General features: G+C 41.5%; 1 protein-coding gene across 6 annotated transcripts in view; it reads right to left on the bottom strand.

Annotated features, from left to right (window-relative positions):
* The window catches only part of PATJ (PATJ crumbs cell polarity complex component), a 202,846-nt gene that overhangs the window by 165,815 nt on the left and 16,635 nt on the right, over positions 1-20,396 (bottom strand). For all 6 annotated transcript variants that reach the window (XM_075002220.1, XM_075002217.1, XM_075002218.1 and 3 more), the window contains exons 7-13: positions 16,778-16,973; positions 15,027-15,155; positions 12,504-12,716; positions 8,898-9,000; positions 7,520-7,608; positions 5,792-5,933; positions 5,152-5,286 (exon numbers count right to left, since the gene is read on the bottom strand). In XM_075002220.1, coding sequence (XP_074858321.1) covers positions 5,152-5,286; positions 5,792-5,933; positions 7,520-7,608; positions 8,898-9,000; positions 12,504-12,716; positions 15,027-15,155; positions 16,778-16,973 — 1,007 coding nt within the window. The remainder of the gene's footprint in view (positions 1-5,151; positions 5,287-5,791; positions 5,934-7,519; positions 7,609-8,897; positions 9,001-12,503; positions 12,717-15,026; positions 15,156-16,777; positions 16,974-20,396) is intronic.

The following is a 20,396-nucleotide window of genomic DNA, read 5'->3' as shown; positions in this document are numbered from 1 at the left end:
CCTTCCTGAATTCAGGCACTATGGGATAAGTATTGTACTTTTTCGTTAAATACTGAATTTAGGTCTCCGGCAATAGATGTCCTAACTCAGCACCACTTCGTTTCACTATGAGATACTGATTGATGACTGTTTACATTCAAGCTGCTTCAAGCATTTACTATAATCTCACAAACACAAAACCATTCTCTTACCATCATGAATCTTATCATCAAATGCCCACCCTTCCCAATATGGATGGACATCCAGACTCTACCTCCAACTCAGAAGCATACCAAGAACTGTCATCAGTGTGCCTGCTACAGTCCACCTCCCAGGCTCTGGGATGGGCCCCAGCATTCACCTGTTGCCTCTGCTCTACCCAGGTATTTTCCCATCCCAGTTCCAGTCATCAGTGGCTCAGCCCTTTGGCAGAACCCAAAATAGCTTGCCACTTCCAGGGCTGCCAGCAAAGAAAGAGAATTAACACAAATGAACTTTTCCTCAGCTGTGGTAAAGCTCTCTTGCTTCAGGGAGCCCTTGGTGAGTTGTGGTCCCCATTTAAGTTGGCAGGCAAATACAGAGCACTAGTGCCCTCAAAAAGTGAATCAGCATCAAGCTTTCAGGGTGGGACTACCAGGCAGTGGCTATCCAAGGACCTCCAGTCTTCAGTCAGTCTTCTCTTCAGGAATTGAAAACTAAAGATCTGCTGTCCTCCCTGGTCTGCTCAACAGCACTGGGCTTCCTGCTTTTGAGCTACTCCCTTCACGTCTGATACCTCTCCCAGGTGTGGTCGAGCCACCTGAGCCCACATCTGGTCATTAGCACTACAGCGGCATCTACGCTGCCCCGTCCTTTTGGAAGGGGCATGTAAATGCAGCAGTTTGAAAATGCCAATGAGGTGCTGAGATGAGGCACTCTAGTTAGGAGCACCAACCCCTTAGGGCTCTGACATCATGTCATCATTAAGTGGGGCTTCTGGAGGACCACCCCTTACCTGTACACCCCATCTCCTGTGTGTGACTCCTTGACTAGAGCTACCAGCAGCCCAGGCTGTGGATCCCTAGCTCCTCAGGTCTTCTGAGTTAGCCTCTTTTGACAATCCAGGGCTGTCTTAGCTCCACTCAGTGCCCCCCAAGAAATGTGCACCATCTTGTCCCCAGGTAACAGATAGGTCACAACCGAGGCCAGCCCCGCGAACAGGAGCCTCATGAATTCTCATACAGTCCACTGCTCCCATGTACTAGGCAAGAATTTAGCTTCCCATGGACACCCTGCAAAAACAGAATTTCCCACTCCCCATTGCAAGATTCCAGAACAGGTGGTCCCAAACCGCACCCAGAACTTACCAGACCTGTCACCTCCATCCTGGTAATGCAGAAAGGGATGGTTAGTTTAGACAGACTTAGCTTACAGACTTAACTGACCTTCTAGTGTGCAAGCAGAAAGTTTAACCTCTCATGCACACTGTTTCCTGAACCCAAGTATCAAGACAGTCAGTCAGTCATTTACACATTATGTAGTAGGCCAGCATCATCTAATATCTCTTTAGGAACATTTAATAGAATCTGGCCCTCACAGCTCAGGGTTCCTCTCCCTGTGGGTTGGGGGGCTTGGAGCCATGCGGGTTGGAGCCAGGCAAGCCAGGTCCAGATCTGGCCCACAGACTCTGCCTGGTGGGGGCAGGAAGCTGCTTCCAAAGCAGGGATTCACATGACCCACCACCATCACTGCTCCAAAATCCCTCTCAGCCAGCCCCGGGAACAGCAGCGCAGCACTGCCTGGAGAGGCTTTTCCTCACTGGTCTGATTGGAAATTGCAGCCAGACATGTGCGATTGCAGCCAGAGCAGCAGAGGGTAATGCCTGGGTATGGTAGGGTCCCACAGAGACATGTGCATCCCCAGAGTGCTGCACAGATAGCCTCCGCCTCCCTGCAAATCCCACACCATTAGCCTTGCTCCTGCACCCTGTTCTTTCCCTCCCTGACCGTCACCCCTAGCCTGCTCCTGTGCCTGCTCCCACCAAGACTCCACCCTGCTCCTGCAACCCCCCACTCAGTTCCCCACCCCTACCCTGCTCCTGCACCCCCTCTCATCCCAAATCCCCACTCACAGCCCATTCCTGCAACCCATCCCAGTGAAACTCTACACCCTAAGGCCCACTGTTCAGGCATTTCCTAGCAGCCCCCTCCCACACTGAATCCCTAATTTTTGGCCCCAGCCCACAGGGGCCCACAAAATGTACTAGCCCTGATGTGCAAGGCGAACGAGGGCAGAGTGTCCATTCTGTTTATTTTCCCCATCAGAAACCACATCAGTGAGAGGGTTTTTTTTGGCTTCTCACTTGTGTGGTGCTTATCTGCTTTTCTTATGGGTCAGCGGCCCCAGCAACCCAAAAATGTTGCTCACCCCTGTCTTAAATAACGTAATCTCCTCTTCTCCAACACTCAAACATGCCCAAAATGCAACTGTAAAATATAATCCTACTAGTATCAGAGGGGTAGTGGTGTTAACCTGTATCCGCAAGAACAACAACAAATCCTGTGGCACCTTCTCGAGTAACAGATTTATTGGAGCATAAGTTTTCGTGGGCAGAGACCCACTTCATCGATGCATGACGAAGTGGGTCTCTGCCCATGAAAGCTTATGCTCCAAAAGTCTCTGCCCGCAAAAGCTTATGCTCCAAAAGGTGCCACAGGACTTCTCATTTTTATAATCCTACAATCATCTTGCCTACAGCCCAGCTCTTCTTCACAGCCCTTCACAGTGTTCTTAACTCTTCCACACCATATGCCAGCATCATATGCTCACCTTCAAAGCCATACACAACTTTGCCTCCACAAACCTCTCAGTCCAGCTTCCCCTTCACTGTCCTTCTCTCTTCTGCACAAGCCTCAGAATCAACATCACCCCACTTTATTACCTTTACCTTCACTCTCAGACCATGTTTACACTGCAGAGCTATTTCAGGATACCTTGGTATAGCTACCTCGCATCTATGAAACATACCTGGTATTTTGAAAAATATTTTTTTGAAATACCAGGCATGCTACTTCAGCATCCCTGTACACCTCATTGCAAGAGGAGTATGGGATGCCTGAAAATAGTGCCATATTTCTATATTTGGTGCTGTGTAAACAGCCTTGAATGCCAAAATAGCCTATTTTGAAATTAAACTTGAAATAGCAAACGCAATTTGCATAGTGCAAACTGCACATCTTAGTTTGAATTAAGGGTGCAATGTAAATGCAGGCTTTGTGCCTTCACTCACATAACTCCCTATCTCTTGCAACCCCTGGCCTCTCCACGTGCCTAGTCTGACTCAACAGAATTTCTTCCACGTAGATATGAACCTTCCTGTTTCCTTAGAGCACTGTTTCCCAAATGCTGTTCCAAACCCGCATGCAGAAGGGGAGTCAGCCAGGTCCTGCATCAGGCCCTCAAGACTAGAGCTGGAGGTGACAAGGTACGTTCATTCACCATGTTGGGTAAGGTATTTGGGTGGGTTTGGGGCTGAGAGGGGTTAACACATTATTAGGTGTTCTACAAAAATCTTTCAAGTTTAAAAGAGTTCTGTGGCCACATAAAATTGGGAAACACTGTCTTAGAGTAAAAATATTTTGAAACATTTACAAGCCCCTCAAGACTTACATAATTAACCAAAAGGAAATTCATGATTTTATTTCTGTAACATTTGTCCTTCATTCTAGTGTTTTCTACCATCGCTTCCCAAGTGACCTCTTACTTTAGGTCCAACTCTTGCAAAGAGCCTTACATGGGCAAAGCTCTGTGCCCACCCAGCACTCAACTGACTTCAGTTGTGGGAGGAGGGGAGCGCAGGGCTGAGAAATTAGAAAGGATCCAAGGACAACATTTAGTAACTGAACAGCAGAGAATGTTCAGCTTCCATATCTTCTACTTGGTGTTTTGCATGCTGCTTTAGATCCAGAGACATTTTATAAAATAATTTTAAAGCAAATATGGAACTACTTATGAACCTTCAGTGGGTTTTACTCTGAACCACAGTTGAAATCATTTTTTCCCCTTTGAATCCAAGCAATGGTCCCTCTTTCAACCCATACTTTGATTATACATGTTGACATCACTTGACCGCATAGGAATGCATTTTAAAAAGGCTCAAGTCAAACACTGGTCATAATATTGATTATTTTCGGACCTAAATAGCCACTGCATCAGCATGTGTAATTGAGGACACATAGTATTGAATATCTGAATTGCCAGTTTTCTTTTTTATTTCCAGATTGTCTTTAGAAAGTATTACATTTACCACAAACACAGGAATTTTGAGAATGAAGATCCTATGATTTAAAAACATGTAACTGGTTTTAAGATCAGAAGGAATTCCGATGATAATCTAGTTTGATTTCTTTAACATGAGCAATATAATTTCACCCAGGAATTATTGCAGTGACACCAATGGCTTTCAGTGAAAGAAGAACAGGCATTTTTGATTTTTAAAGGCTTCAACTGATACAGAATCCACCCTATCCAATAGTGACTTCCTACTTCACCTAGCAATCTCTTCTTACTTGGACGAGAAATATTAAGCTCTTGGTCATCATTTGGCTGAGGTCAACAATAACAAACAAACCTAATTGCCACTGTACATCTGTGGCTAGTCTGAAGTGAGATGGTGCACTCTTCCTATTCAGAGTGGGCAGATAGCCACATACCAAAACACACGAGTACTGCTGTTAACCCTGATGTACTTGATCAGTATCTGAATGTCTCTGGAGTCCGAAATCATCCCTAAAAGCATACCATCCTGATCTGAGACACATCGCTAGGATAGTCATAGGAAGCTTTCAAATCCACAGTCTACACACTATGACATCTGCATTCAAAAAGGTGCTCAATATCTCTAAGAATCAGAGCCAAAGCTATGTGATAGGATTGGCCATCTGGCACCTTAAAAATATATATACATGTATTACTTGCAAATAAGTGAGAAAACACCACTATGCACATATTTTAGAATTTGGTTTCAGTTAATTAAAAAAAAAAATTAAAAGCAACGAAGACCGGGAAATTAAAATTGTGCATGGAAAAGAAAGCCAAAAACTGGCATTATGAAAATTAGGTTTAAAGAAATAAATTTCAAGATGCCAGTAGATATGTAAGAGAAAAACACACTATAAGATGTGTTTTACCTACCTATTTTATGTAGATTTTGCTTCTCTTCATTTTCGAAATTATCATTATCCTCTTGATCCTCCTCATTCTCATTATCCAAATTACTTTCTGTCTCTACAGCTCCAGACAGGATTAAGGCTGGCATATTTGGCTGCACTGTAAAGATCAAAAGTCAAATCAAGATCAAGTCAGCCTGGTAGGACAGAAAATATAATACAAGAACCTGTATCCACCAGCAGTTTCCTTGTTCAATTAAGAGACTTAGGTGCCCATACATGGGACAGTGAACCATACCAAGGTGTGTGGGTTACATACTTCCCCTAGCTGAGGGGATGCATCCCGAGCTTCAGAGACCCAACTGAAATCCCTGACCAGCCCCCACTTATAACCTCCCGCAGGTGGACTCAAACCTGGGACCCCTGGGGTATAGTAAATTAGCCTCTACTGTTTGAGCTGAAAGCTAGCTGGCTGTTGAGGAGACTCATTTTTCCCCCTCTCTGATAGCTGGCTAGGTGTCATTAGATGGGACAGTGTACCACACCTAGGTGTATGTGGTTTACACCAGCACCTTGCAGGAAAAGACCCTTAATGGTTATTTTGGTCACTATAAATTGGAAGAAAAATTAAAATGAACCATTGGCAAAGGGAGAGGAAGGACTACCTCTCTCTAAAGGTCTTCCTGAAGAGACAGAAGCCTGAAGAGGTTTCTGTCGAAGCAAGGTAAGGTGCACCACCTGGCCAGTGCGACGCAATGCCTCTACCACTTCATGGTTGGAGCAATCCTGAACATTAATTCCATCCACCTAGTACAGAAACAACATTAGATTATGGCTGAGTTCCAGCATTCAACCAACAGTGCAACCAGGCCCACTCATGGGGTATGTGTGAGGGTAAGGGGGATGGACGCCCCTGGGCCCAGTATTTCAAAGGGGTCTGGAGCTCTGGCTACCGCAACTGTTACTTTGGCAGCGGCAGCTGGTAGAGCTCCGAGCCCCTTTGAATTGCTGCAGCACATTGAATTGTTGCACTAGTGCACACAGCTGTGAGGGAGTTATTGGGAGGTCGGGGGCGGGGGGGGGGGGGTTGGCAGAGCACCAATGCTGCACTCTGGCTGGCACTGAGGACCAAATTCCCCAGTCCACACCCCTTCTGGGTCATGGAGCCAGACCCACCTTGCCCCAGGGGAGCTGTCGGCCCCAGTGAGTGCAACTCTTCGCAGAGTTATACTGAAGGCCCTTACAGATTGCTGTACTTGCAAAAGAAGAATTGCATTAAGCAAATTCAAGTTAAAAGACAAATGCCATCTTTAAAGCTTATTTTAAAAGAAAATACAAAATAAAAAGTTCCCCTTACAGCAGGGATGGGCAATTTACTAGATTTCCAGAAAATAAAATAAGTTTGCTTTCAGATGAATTGCTGTGTGCAGACAGCAGCTGGCATGGAACTTCCCAGAGGAGTTTAAGAGACTAGCAGCCTGTTCACATCATAGCATGTCTTCTGCCACCCACTACCAAGCCTCCACAAAAATACGTGAACAACTGAGCATGCAATCATTGTGCAGTGGTCAAAAAAGGATGGATCGACTAATCTAACCTGGACTCCATAGTCCCAAAAGACAAGTGGGTAAACTCGGCTGACCCTTAATTAGGCTATGTACACACAAAACTGCAGTTCTTAGTATAAGTGGCCACCAAATTAAGGAGACACAAGGCTTTGACAATTTAGATATTGTCTCCGCAGAACATTTACTCCAAAACATTGCAAGCATTTTGTAAAAAAGACAGATTTTTTTCATGTTAAGACATATTCAGAGTTCTTTTATACAATTTACTCCTACTTGTATTAGGAAGGCAAAGATAGCCATTGCACATTCACTTGGCCCGTCACTTATGCAGCAGGTTTTAATTTTTTAAATCTGGAAAGTTTTTTTTTTTTTTAATATCCACATTCTTAATAATTTGAGAATGCCAATGTTAAAATGCTTATAGAGTGACGTAAAAGGACGGAAATCTAGAAGGTGTCAAGAATCTTCCACCCTCACTAACTTTGACAAGTTAATCAAATTTAAATCAGGCCCTACATCAAGTTCCATACCATAAGATGCTTCAATTGAAAAATTACTGTCTTGGTTTACTGTTTATGATTCTCTCTCATTTTTGGCACTGCACGCACAATCTAGCAATGCAAACCAGAGCTATCAACTCAAGTACTTGTTGACATAGCCATAAATTTGCCAACATTCCTCCCTTTTACAAATTAGATATGCTTTAGCTCTGACTGAATTAAAAACAAGCTTTAGTAGAGTATGTTTTAAAAGTCCAAATATATGTTTAATACCCACTAGTTCCAAAATAAGACCCAAAAGATCCAAATGAAATATTTGACTCACAGCAACAATTTTGTCATGGATTTGTATAAGGCCACTGTGATCAGCAGCACTGCCAGGTATTATATTTTTCACAAAAATCCCTGAAGAATCTGTTAAAAAAATTAAATAAATGCATAAATGAAAGCACTACATTGGGCATTTTGTTAAGCACACATTTCATGGAATCGTAGTGCTGGAAGGAACCTCAGGAGGTCATCAAGTCCAGCCCCCTGTTTCCAAGAGCTTAAGAATCATACACCTCTGGAGGCCTGGATCCACAAGTGAAATGAAGTTGTAGTTCATCATAGTTATAAATGACTATTGAAACCACAATACTCGCATAATTTAGTCATTATGCATGATTCAAAGAACAGCAATGCAAGCACCACTGTGCTGCCCCACTAGATTTACAGCGCTCAGAAACGGGCCTCTCTTTCGCAGTTTGGTTTCCATGCCTATCCACCAAGTCACTTACATATGATGAATTTGACTTCAGTAGAGTATTTATACTTACAAGCGAAGCATATGCTTAAGTGCTTTGCTGGATCAAGACTTCAATCATCCTTTTACATTTAGTTTTAGCAATTCAATAATTTACTTCAGATAAATCCCTTGTGAAAAATCTCATTGAAACACATTTTTCTAATGTATAAATATATTTTGTAAGGGGACACATAGAAATTACAAAGGCTTCATCTGCCCTACAGAGATCTTTTGAAAGAAGCTCTTCTGGAAGATCGCTTTCGAAAGAACTTCTTTCTAAAGAGCATCGACACAGCCCCCCCCGCCCCTTTTGAAAAAACAGGCCAGGGATTAAAAAAAAAACCACAGACCCCATGAGGGCTCTTTCAAAAATTAAAAAAAAAAAAAGGCCTGTGGGTCATCCACACATTTTCTTTCAAAATAAGCTTTTGAAAGGGGGTGGGTGCTCTTCCTGAAACGGGAAAGGAAGAGTGATTTCAGAAGGAGCAATGCATTCTTTTAGTTTACTTTCGAAAGAACACTTTCTGTGTATAGACGCTCCATGGGAGCTTTTGGAAGAGCCCCCTTCTTTTGAAGAATCTTTCAAAAGAACTTGCTAGTTTAGACGCAGACAAAAAGCTCCTTTCTTTCTCACATGTAGAAACCAAGCTCAGACACTAGGGCAGAGTATTAAATAACTGTCTGCTGGAAAATGGCACCTACATTGAACATTGTTGAGATGCTCACACAGTCCTGCATTGGCAAAGAGAGATGGCCTGAATAATCTAATAAGTCTTTAGATCTTAGACACTGAACAAAAGAAATGAAAATGCATTTTGAGCTAAGTATCAAAGACCTCAACAAAAACATAAGGCTAGTCTAGTCATTTGATAAATCTCTGCTCTAGTCTTTTATCATCAGTCAGTATACAACTTACCTACATCAGATGTTCCAGCATATCCAACAATTGTTATACCAAGGCTTTGTCCATCTTTTTTTGTAAGCTCCACATCATAGGTATTAAAAAGAGTAGTGTTAGCCTAGAAATATTACATAGCTTATAAAACTGAATGCCCATATGACAGCAAAAACATTTGTTATACTACTAACATTTTAAATTACAGACTAATGTTTGAAAAAGTGGCCAGTGATTTTGGTGGGCAACTTCAGACACCTCAACAGGAGTCTAAAAGTAGTCAGTCTGGGCATCCAAAACCATTAGGTACCTTTAAAACTCCTAGCTATGCAACAGACATATCAGAAGAAAGTATCTGTAAGAACAAAATATATTCATATACTGCCCAAGGGTCATGCTTAATCAGAGAGCCCAATGCTAGACAGTAAGTTCCCCCACATGTACTAGGTAATACCCGTCGCAAATATGATCATAATAGAAATGGACACACATCTTGTCCACCTGTCACATGTTCTTATGCTGAATGATTTGGAGAGCCTCTATTGGTTAATCAGAGATAGATAATTGCTTCAGGTATGTGACATCGTGCCAGTGGCAGAGAGAAACTATGTGGTCCTCAGTGACCTACAGCTTTAAGCAAAAATTGTTTTTCTTAGACACTTAACAGAAAGTATTTTGATTCTTTACAGTCATTAAGAAACTACACACTTGGTTCTGTTTAGTGTATGATGTACTTATGGGCTCCTTTGGACAGAGGCCATTAGTCCTATGTTTGGATAGTACCCAACATACTACCAGTAGTACTGGGGCGGTGGCAGGGGGGGAGGGAGAAGATGCACTTTTTTGGTGACCTCTTTCATGGTAATTTTACCCAACAATGTATATTGCACATCGTAAAAATTGGTGCCCAAGTGCATGAAGCCATTTTATTTTATATCAACCATACATATATCCACTTAACTACATTGAGGGCAAGTTTGAAATGATTGCGATCCTGGTTTGAGCTGCTGTGTGTAGTACAGTTAAGTGGATGCTTAGAGAATTTGCCTAGACCATGAGGGGACAACAGGAAGTCAAAGCCATATTAGAAATCACTTCCACTGGCCACAAGTTAAGACACAGGAGCAGGGACAAAGTCTGAAGAATTTTTTAAAAGCTTTCCTGCTTCAAAAGAGATGAGAAGATTTATCACAACAAGGGAAACTAGAGCAGGGAAGAAAGGAATACTACATAATTTGTCACAATCTTTTAGCTTCCAAATCATCTGATCAATGTTTTCTTAAGTGAATAGCCACAATCAGATAAGTTACTAGGACATAATTTGATCCTAGGAGAGGTTTACGGATAGGTCTCCTGAACCTGGCCCTCACTATCCCCCATTATGCAATTGCTCACTTCATATTTGATCGTGTTTTTTCCCAGAAAGCCATTTTGACACCCCAGGATCCTTCCTTCAAAGGTAATGCCAGACTCCTTAGTGCTAGAGGCACTTGAGCAGACTGACTGAAGCTGTTTCCTAGTTCTGCACAAATATTTATCTATGGAACATTACTGGTAGTGAACTAGTAGAATGTGGAGTTAACAAGTAAATTCTGGGAAATAAAAAGTCACATACCAAACTAAAATAGCCAAGGGGGCACACAGACTTGCCAAGGCCCTGGGCAAAATGTGTGTGAGAGAGAGGGGGCTTTGCATACCTAAAAGGGCTGGGGAAACCACCAAGACCAAGTTAAACTTCCCCCACAGCCAGCCCTCAGGAGGTACTCAGAGTGCACTGTGTAAGGCTCCAGCAGAAATTTAAAGGACCCAGAATTCTAGCCACTGCTGCTGTAGAAATGGCTGCACCTGGGAGCCTGGGCCCCTTTTGAATCAGCAGGCCCCAGGCTTATCCGCTGCTGGGGGCAGGAAAGGAGAGGAAAAGGTGCAATTTTCCAAGGCCTGGCATTGCAAAGGGTCCCAGAGCTCTGGCTTCCACAGCCATGGCCACATCGGCTCAGAGGGAGCAATGGGGGGACAGGACAGGAGCACAAGACTAACTGCCTCAAGTCCCACCCCTTCTGCCCTTGGCCCTGCCCCTTCCAGAGGTGGAGAACCAGGGCCCATCCCACCACAACACTGCTGGTGCCAGAGCAATTGCTCCCTTTTCACCCTATCTTGTCAGTTTGTAGACAATTTAGCCCAGCTGTGGCTAAAACTGGTGGGTTGTAGGTGTGTGCCTTGCACAAGATTAAACTTTCTGAAATTTTCTGTTTCCTTATGTTTGTGTACACATAGTGTAGATTTAGAAGCTAAGCTGGAGAACTGGGGTAACTTAAAGACTAGTTAGTGGCTTCCATATACAAACAAACTAATTGGCAACTCAAGACCTATTTCTACTGACTGAAGTAGTAATCATAAAGCTGAAAAAAATCTTGCCACTGTAAAACTCTCAGCTAGTAAAAGCCTTCTCAGAAATCACAGGAGAACATAGATTTTGGTAGTAAAAAATATATATATCTGTCTTGTGCTGTAGATTTCTTGGTGCAAAGTAGTTTTCATGACTGGGCTTTAACAAAGTGCAATCAATGAAGGATAGGAAAAAAAAAAACATTGGCTGCGTCTACACTAGCACAAATCTTCGAAATGACCATGCAAAGGGCCATTTTGAAGCTTACTAATAAAGGTGTTGAAATGCATATTCAGCGCCTCATTAGCATGCTGGCGGCCACGGCTCTTTGAAATTGCCGCATTTTGCTGCCACGCAGCTCATCCAGGCGGGAGTCCTTTTTGAAAGGACACTGGGAACTTTGAAATCCCTTTATTCCTTTCGTGGACAGAGTGGATCAAAAGATTAATCTGCTTTCATGCGTAGATGTGATCTGTCGACAGCGGTTTTGTCGGAACATCTTTCCAATAGTAAAACCTGTAGACAGATGCTTCTAGTGTAGACATAGCCTTTGTGTTTTAAAGGACATCTCCTCTCCTATTCCAAGACATAGTCAAGACTAAGACAAGAAAGAAAAAGGCTACTTTGAGATTCCACACCAAAATCTAACCAGCACATTAGTAGCAGATGGTGTACGGCCACAGCTTTGTTGATATTTCTAGACCTACTGTACACTTAGCATAGCATTTGTTGATTTTAGTTGCTCAAAACTGAAGAGGATGATTAAAAAAAGAAAACAGCTTTGATACGACCATGAAGACATTTGCTAAAAGCAAAATTCAAATGTTTAATTATACGTTTCCCATCAAAGACAGCTGCATAAAATAGGAAGTTGTTGCACTTATGTTTCATAAGAGAAATAGATCATTTCTCTGAATAACTGTTCTAGTCATAAGTGCATGCTAGATTTTTGGGAACAAAAAAGTTAATCATTTTTTAAATCCACTCGGGTAAGCAGGAATGGGATATAAAAGTTCCATTTATGGATAATGTTTATGATCCCATTAACAACAGGTATTTATAGCATACTGCATAAGACTGAGCTGATGTTACTGTGGTATATTTGGAAGCTCAAATGAACTGAACATGTTGCAATCTGTCTGAAGGCTCTTTAGCAATTGTGAATGCAGTGCACTCTCCTTCTGGCTGTAAGCCAAAGCAAAATTTATTTGAAGAATTGAGAAGAAATATCAGATACTTACACCCTGGTCTGGAGAGAAGGGCAATGCACCAACAGGCAAACTCACAGGAGTTGGTGGCGTCACTGTAATCTCACACACTGGATCTCTTGCAACCACCATCCTAACAGAATTCCCACAGTTTCTCAGCACTTGGGCAACTTGTTCACTGATCATTCCTTGCACATTAGTTCTCCCAATCTGTAAGATGTGATCTCCTGTTCTGAGTCTCCCATCCTTCAAACACAGGAAACAGACCATAATAAATAAATAAATGGACCAAAATTTTACATTGCAGAACTGAAATTGAATAGTGTATTTTCACCAGGCAGCTACACCATGAAAAGATCATACAATTAATCAGTGCTTCAGAACAAATAATGTAAATAAGTATCAGCAGGGTAGCCGTGTTAGTCTATAAAGGTGCCAGAGGACTTCTCATTGTTTTTTGGGACAGAGACTAACAGATTTATCAGAGCATGAGCTTTCCTGGGCAAAAGACCAACTTTACCAGATGCATATAAGGAAATGCTAACACGTTTAACCTTCCCCCCCCCCACTGGCCCCCATGGCAGTTAGCAGTTCTCTTTCAAACTGTTTTTTTGTTTTTTGATGAGTAAATGCATATAAGCTGTAAATAATGAAATTCATTAAAGGTTAAATTTTACATATACCAAGAAACAAATGCTGATACTGCTTTGTAATCCTGTAGTTTGAGATTTTCTATGGAGACCTATGCTACCAAATAACAGAAGAGGACTTTAGAAATCTAAATTATAGATTTTGATTTAGACCCATATGAAGCACCTGAAAAGTCTTAAATATTAAAAAATTAAACCCTCCAGTTTTTACTCACTTGACTATTCTTTAGTCAACTGAGTAACTCCGCTGCATGTAACGGGACTATGGTTGTGACTAGGATTTAAAAAGAAAAAAAAAAAAATTAAAAATAGCTGGTTCGAGCCCCAAGCTGTTGTTTTCACTGCAGGAAAGAACTATACTAAACACCCCTAGGGCCATAGCCTCAGCTGATGTAAATCTTCATAGTTCTGTTGACTTAACTACACTGATTTACACCAGCTGAGGAATTCACCCATATTAACAAACATGCACATTAATAGTGACCTTGCTTCTAGCTGTTACTTCATCAAGCTTTAGCATGCATGAGCTCATTATTTCACATTTTAACTCCATCTCACCTTTTTTAAATTTAATCTTATTTTAATTTATAGCGGTCATTGGAAGCCAAAATATTTTGCTCCTCATAACAAAAGAGGTATTTTACACTAAGCAAAAAAGAATTCAATAATGTAGACACTTTTATGGAGGAGACAGTCTCAAGAAAAGCCTACTTTTTTTCCATTCCAGCTCTTCAGATATGGTTTTCCTTTCTGTTCTGAATTGGAACCAAATCCTAGGTCCTGCCTCTTACCTGCCGTTAATATTTTAAAATTAAACATGGCTTTTTTGCAAATCTAAGGCAGCAGTTAATTAGTCATTGGTGAGCTCTCACTGAAATCTCAGCCCTGTTAAATGCTGCTGTTGAGGGTAGCTGGTACTAGCTATGGCTAGGTTTTTAAAAGGCGAAGACCCCAAGACTACAATCTGACTCAGGAAGGTGAATCTCTGCACCCGTTTGGTATCACTAACGCCAGTGGAGCTCTGCACTGGTCTCATCATGTAAAAATAAATCATCATGAATATATAAAATGCATGCACTGGATCTTTGAACACATACTCATGTGACTGGGCTGGCCTTGGGGAAATGGTGCTCTGGGCAAACTTGTATTTTGGCAACCCGATCCCTGATGGCTCCCCATCACCCCAGCCTCTGCTGCCTCCCCTAGCTCCCCACTTATCCTTCTGACCACTGCCTCTACAGGCTTCCTATGTCTCCCTTATAACACATGCTGCCTCCCTAAAACTACCACACATCATACCTGGGCCCCACTGCCTGCTCCCATGCCTCCTTCCACAACCTTGTACCCCTGGTCCATCCCACTTCTTGCCTCTAGATCATGGCATCCCACCCTGACAGCAGTAAAACAGGTAGTCACTCACTTCGCCAATTCATAAGGCCAGGCCTGCATGTAAATAAGTGCCAACAACTTTAGTGGGATAGCTTGTGTGGTTAAGGATTATGAGCATGAGAATTTGAGTTTGCAGAGCTGGTCCCTATAACAGTAACCAAATACATTCTATATGTAATCTACACGTCTCTTAGAAGTAGTTATCCCTATACTAAATGACTAATCATTGAAATTTTATTGAATGTTAGTTACAATGCTGGATAAGCTCTTAAAGTTTCTGGAATGCAGCAAAAGCCATACCATGCCTGAGAAGTAACTTAACTCAGTTCCAGTGTTGATTTTTTGTCAGTCATTCCTTTAACATGTATTTCAGTATACAAAAATATATAATGCAGTCATTCTGTCATTGACGCTATCAGACTCCTTTTGTTTACATCTATTACTTTTTATTTGGTTTTAAAGTATAATAAATTCTTCTGACAGTCCTAAAATAAAGTGACATAAAATAATAAGCTACCCGATCTGCTAATCCACCAGGAACAATAGTCCTTACAACAACACCGTTTGATTTTCCTCCGACAATTCCAAAACCTAATCCCGAGCCATCATTTATCAGTTCAACTTCTTCAACATGGCCCCATTGAATCTGCAATCATAGAAGAGGGAGATTTTAATTTCAGTTATTTAGCAGTATTTCCAGCTTTCATACTGGTCGAGATTTATTAATAATTTATTTCAGAGCCATTTCCCCACATGTAACTGGAGCCACATTGTGTCTTGATTAGTCAATCAGTGGGTTTTGCATAAATTTTACTTTTTTTACTTTCATTTGACACCATTCTGGGCAACATAAAGGCAATTTTAGGATTTCTTTTAATTTCTGATGAATCAAGTTTTCTGCAGTCCTTAGGAGGGAAATAGTGAGAAGTCTGCATTATCCTAAATATATTTGCCAATCTCCTATTTCTGTTATTTCACTTACATGCTGTACAGCTCCACTACAGTGTGTCACTAGCACAATATATAATTTTTGCCATATTTTATCAAAAGCATATCTCAAGTATTTTGAGCAGCTATTTTGCAACCTTGTGCAGTACAAGACAATAGGAGAATGACAACTCCTCTGTTAAACAACTGAACCTAACCATCCATTTTTTCCCTGTCATGATACCTCTTATGTAGAAACCAAAAGGAGGCAAAGCAGGCAGGTTTAAGACATTTTGTGAATAAAGGATTTATTAGGGTACTGAAAATCTTGGCCAAGATCAGTTAAAAAAAATCATAAAGGAAGTTTACAGACACTCCCCTTGCAGAGATATGCATCTCCATTTTATTTTGTTAGTCTGCTTGGTGCAAAGCCTTTAATGACAAAGCAATTAAAGTTTAATTCTTTAAAATGTTCAGAGCGATAAACAATATTGATTTTCCACTAACCACCTTCAAATTTCACTGACTCTAATATTCATTAAGGAGAGAATCATCTGGTATAAACACAAAAATCCCTCTCAATACGATCTCCAGCAAAACTTCCAGTATAGCAAATTAAGATCCCAATATCACAAACCGCATGCTCAGGTACATGTGGCCTTTCCACACTCAATGAAGCCTGGACACAGGCTCAAGATCAGGACCTGGTGAAATTGCATAAAACAAGCACTTGCTAAACCCTCAAACTCAAGAAAATTAGGGGGTTCACTACCAGTGGAGACTAGCAACGTATGAAAGTCGGTATGAAAAACTAGAAAACAAATCAGGCCATCAAGATGTTTTATTCAAAGTGATGCACATATGCATCTGAATCACTTTATTTAAGTGAGGTATTGCAGCTTTGGAGAGTTAAGGTTTGAGTAGATCATCATCATTCTTATCCATTGAAATTGCTGAAACTGAACACTGCCTACTCAGTTTTAAGTCATAATCAGTGAGTCCAATAGCCCAGGGTAAAATAGTTTGCATTGGGTGAATTTGCAAAGTGCTCTTCCCTAAGTAGGCTCCGCTACTGAGAATAGGTCAACCTAAAGCTTCACTTCCACATCCCACACACAAAAAAAAGTATCTACTTTACCACAAATTCCTTCAGCTTTGCAAGAGAAGCATTATTTTAGAACATGAAAATGTTAAAATGAAATACCTGTATTTACACATAATTAAAACAAACACACTTAGCCACTGTAAAACAAAATAGTAAAAATAAAAACACACCCCTCCATATGTTTAAAATGCACTAATATCCCCCAAAATCTGATTTTTGATAGTATCATAACTCACAGTCTCAGGTGGATTTGTGCCACTTAGAACAGCAGAGGTGCTGTTGTTTCTTTGGACTGACTCCCTGGCAACAACCAGATGTAAAGATCCTGTGGACTGTTGGAGCAAAGCAATAGCCTGCTGATGGGAAATGTTCTGATCCAACGGGGTGCAGTTAATGGCCAGAATGTGGTCATTTTCCTTTAATCTCTGATCCCTTGATAAAAGATTAAAAGAGAGTTAACCCCATAACAGGATTTTGTAAACTAACAAGGAACACTGAGATTACACAGTAATGCAATATTAAGGATTTATATTCAAATTGTTAATTACGTCTCCACTAGCATGCAAGTTATGTGCCTTCCACATTCTATTTAATAATCCAGCCAAATTGATTTTTCTTGCAATGCTACTACCTTACATAAGCTTGCTGGGTTTTTCAGTGTTCCCATTAAAATGAAATTCTAGCTCATTCTTGGTTGCATTTTATACCAGAGATATTCAATTCTTGTAGTCATACAAAGGGGCAGATGGGGTTTAACATTTTTCATTCCTTTTAGCACTATCTGACATTATCGCCAAGTAGTGACAGCATGGCATAGCTCTTTCATTCAACCTAAGGATTACAAAGATATACATTTAGGGGGTTCTCCATTGTAACAAACATACAAAAAACTGAACTTCCTTAACTGGTGAAGAAACATAAAAAGGAGTGAATCTGCCTTCTTCTGGAAACAGAAGGCACAATTTACTGCTAGCCTAAGATGTGGAGTCATACCATTACTGATGAATTTACACCTGTGACTAGAAAATTTTAATCCTTTTCGTAAAATATGTATAAACTTATTCTTCCAGGTGCCTTAGACCACTTGCTTATTGTGATAGAAATAATATTCGGAACTTCATGTGAACCAATATTTACTTATATCATCTCCTAAAGCTGACATCTCAAAAAAGAAAATGGAAAGCATTTTGTTTGGATTTGATTTTAAAATTCTACTAACAACATGGAGGATCATTGGTAAATAAATTTCCTAAATTTTGCCCTAAAGGGCATTTTACATCTTATGATGCACTCATGTCATCAGGAAACCCTAAGCATACTATTCCCCAGTTTGACATCCAAATGATGTCGCCTTTTTCCCCACTTTTAAAACAGCTTAGTATGTTTTTCTTAAGGCCATGTCTACATTAGACACAGAAGTTGACCACCAATACACAATTTTAGCTAAAATTGACTTATCCGTGGTTGACTTCAACATCTGTCTGCATGGAGGAAGATTGATGGGAGTGTTTCTCCCATTGACCTACCTTAATCCTTGCCACTTGTGAGGAGATCCGAGGCTGACTTTGACCCTGGAAAGCACCATTTTGTGCATGCACAAAACAAGACCCTCGAAGATCAACCCTGAGCAGGTCGATCTTCTGTGGTAATGTGGCTCTAGCCTATACGGAGAGCACCAAGCAACATATCCACCCCAAACCTTCCTCTTTGTTTTTTGGGTGGGAAGAGGAGGGCACAAGGGAAGGTAATTTTGCGTAGGGATTCTCAGTTCTCCAAGATGAGGTCTTATAGAAAGGAAACCATCATCTTCCTGTCCAATGGGAGCTGTGGAAAGCAGCGGCCAGCAAGTCTCTGTGGCCCACTGCTTCCTGTGGCTCCCACTGACTGGAAACAGTGAACTGCAGCCACTGGGAGCCATGAGACACCCTGCCCGCAGACACTCAACATAAGCTGTCTTACAGCCCACTAGGGGCTTACCCTGACAGGGGGCTGCAGGTTGCCCACCACTGATGTAGAAAGTCCCTGAGCGGATGAGGTTAAAGAGTATCACATCAGGTTTTTCAGGCAAGAATTATATTATATCCTTTCATTCCTGGGAAAATTGCAGTATGGGATCTTCTTTGAGTTCTTTATAGCAGGGGATAACAAGGCTAACTGACAACGCTCTGTTAGAGTCATCTTGGTTGATCACTGGAATGGCACCTCTTCATCTACTGTTTCATTGGAGCCAGGGACCATATAGCTTTCCTTTAAGTGATGGAGAGATTGTGGGAGAAGAGAGATTTGTGAAGGATTTCAGAACCATATATTCCCCTACAGCAATCAACATAATGATCAAGAGTGTGATTTTTGCTCTCTGTAGTTGTGTCACACTCAGGCTATGTCTAGATTAATGAGAGCTGTCAGCAAAAGATATGCAAATGCATTGCACAATTTGCGCATCTTTTGCCAACAGTTCCGTCAGGAGAGGCTTTTCTGACATTTGGCCCATCCACACGGGGCCAACTGTTAGGAAAAAAAAAAAAAGCCTCTGTTGAGATATCTCTTCTTCTTTGTGGAATGAGGTGTACAGGGATCTTGATAACATGCTCCTGACTGGCACATGTCTTCCAAGAGATCTGCAGTCTGGACACATGCTGTCAACAAAAATTCCGTTAACAGAAGTTTTGTTGAGAGAAGCTTGCAACCTTGGCATTGCCACAGATTGGAACAATGGTCTGCATAAGCTCAAAAGCTTGCCTTTCTCACCAACAGAAGTTGGTCCAATAAAAGATACATAACCTTGCCCACCTAGTGTCTCTAATATGCTGAGAAAATATGTCTACAACTACAGGCTCTCTTACTTGGCAACATCCTTCAACCAGCAGCTCACAGGCCCTGGCAGCCTGCACCTGCTCTCAGCTGCCGGCCTGGGCTCCCCACCACCTGCAGATCCCAGAAGCCTGTGCCTGCTGGAGCCAGGGCCAGCAGGTGTGAACAGCTAGAAGCTGCTGGGATCTATGGGTGGCAGAGAGCCACAGAGGACAGTGGCTGCTAGGACCCAGGAGCAGCGAGAAGCTGGGACCTGGCTGCCCGGACCTCCAGTCAGTGAGGAGCCAGCTGTGGGAAGACTACATTCCTTGGTTGGGAAAATTCTCTTATTCAGCTCAGCTCAGGTCCCAAGGGTGCCAGAAAAAGAGAGGTTCAACCTGTGTAACAATGGATACCCAAAATTATTAAAAACAAAAAAGCAGTCCAGTGGCACTTTCAAGACTAACAAAATAATTTATTAGGTGATGAGCTTTCATGGGACAGACTCACTTCTTCAGACCATAGCCATACCAGAACAGACTCAATATTTAAGGCACAGAGAACCAAAAATAGTAATCAAGATTGACAAATCAGAAAAATAATATCAAGGTGAGCAAATCAGAGAGTAGAGGGGCAGAAGTGAGTTGCGGGGGGGAGAGGTCAAGAATTAGATAAAGCCAAGTATGCATAAGAGCTCCTATAATGTCAACCTTGATTACTATTTTTTGGTTCTCTGTGCCTTAAATATTGAGTTCTGCTATGGCTATGATCTGAAGAAGTGGGTCTGTCCCGCGAAAGCTCATCACCTAATAAATTATTTTGTTAGTCTTTAAAGTGCTACTGGACTGCTTTTTTGTTTTGATAGTATATAGACTAGCACAGCTCTCTCTCTGTTACTATCCAAAATTATTAGTCATTTTTAGAAACTTAGTGTTTTTCTTACAAGTATTTTTACAAACCTGTAAAATCATCATCACCACCACCACCATCACCACAATTTTGCCAGAATTCTGAAGAGGGATTTTGAAAAATAAAGGTTAACAAAAGAAGAGTATGAATATTTTT

Source organism: Carettochelys insculpta, chromosome 9, assembly GCF_033958435.1.
Source record: "Carettochelys insculpta isolate YL-2023 chromosome 9, ASM3395843v1, whole genome shotgun sequence".
In the NCBI taxonomy this organism is placed as follows: Eukaryota; Metazoa; Chordata; order Testudines; family Carettochelyidae; genus Carettochelys; species Carettochelys insculpta.
This window is presented reverse-complemented; position numbering and strand designations above follow the sequence as displayed.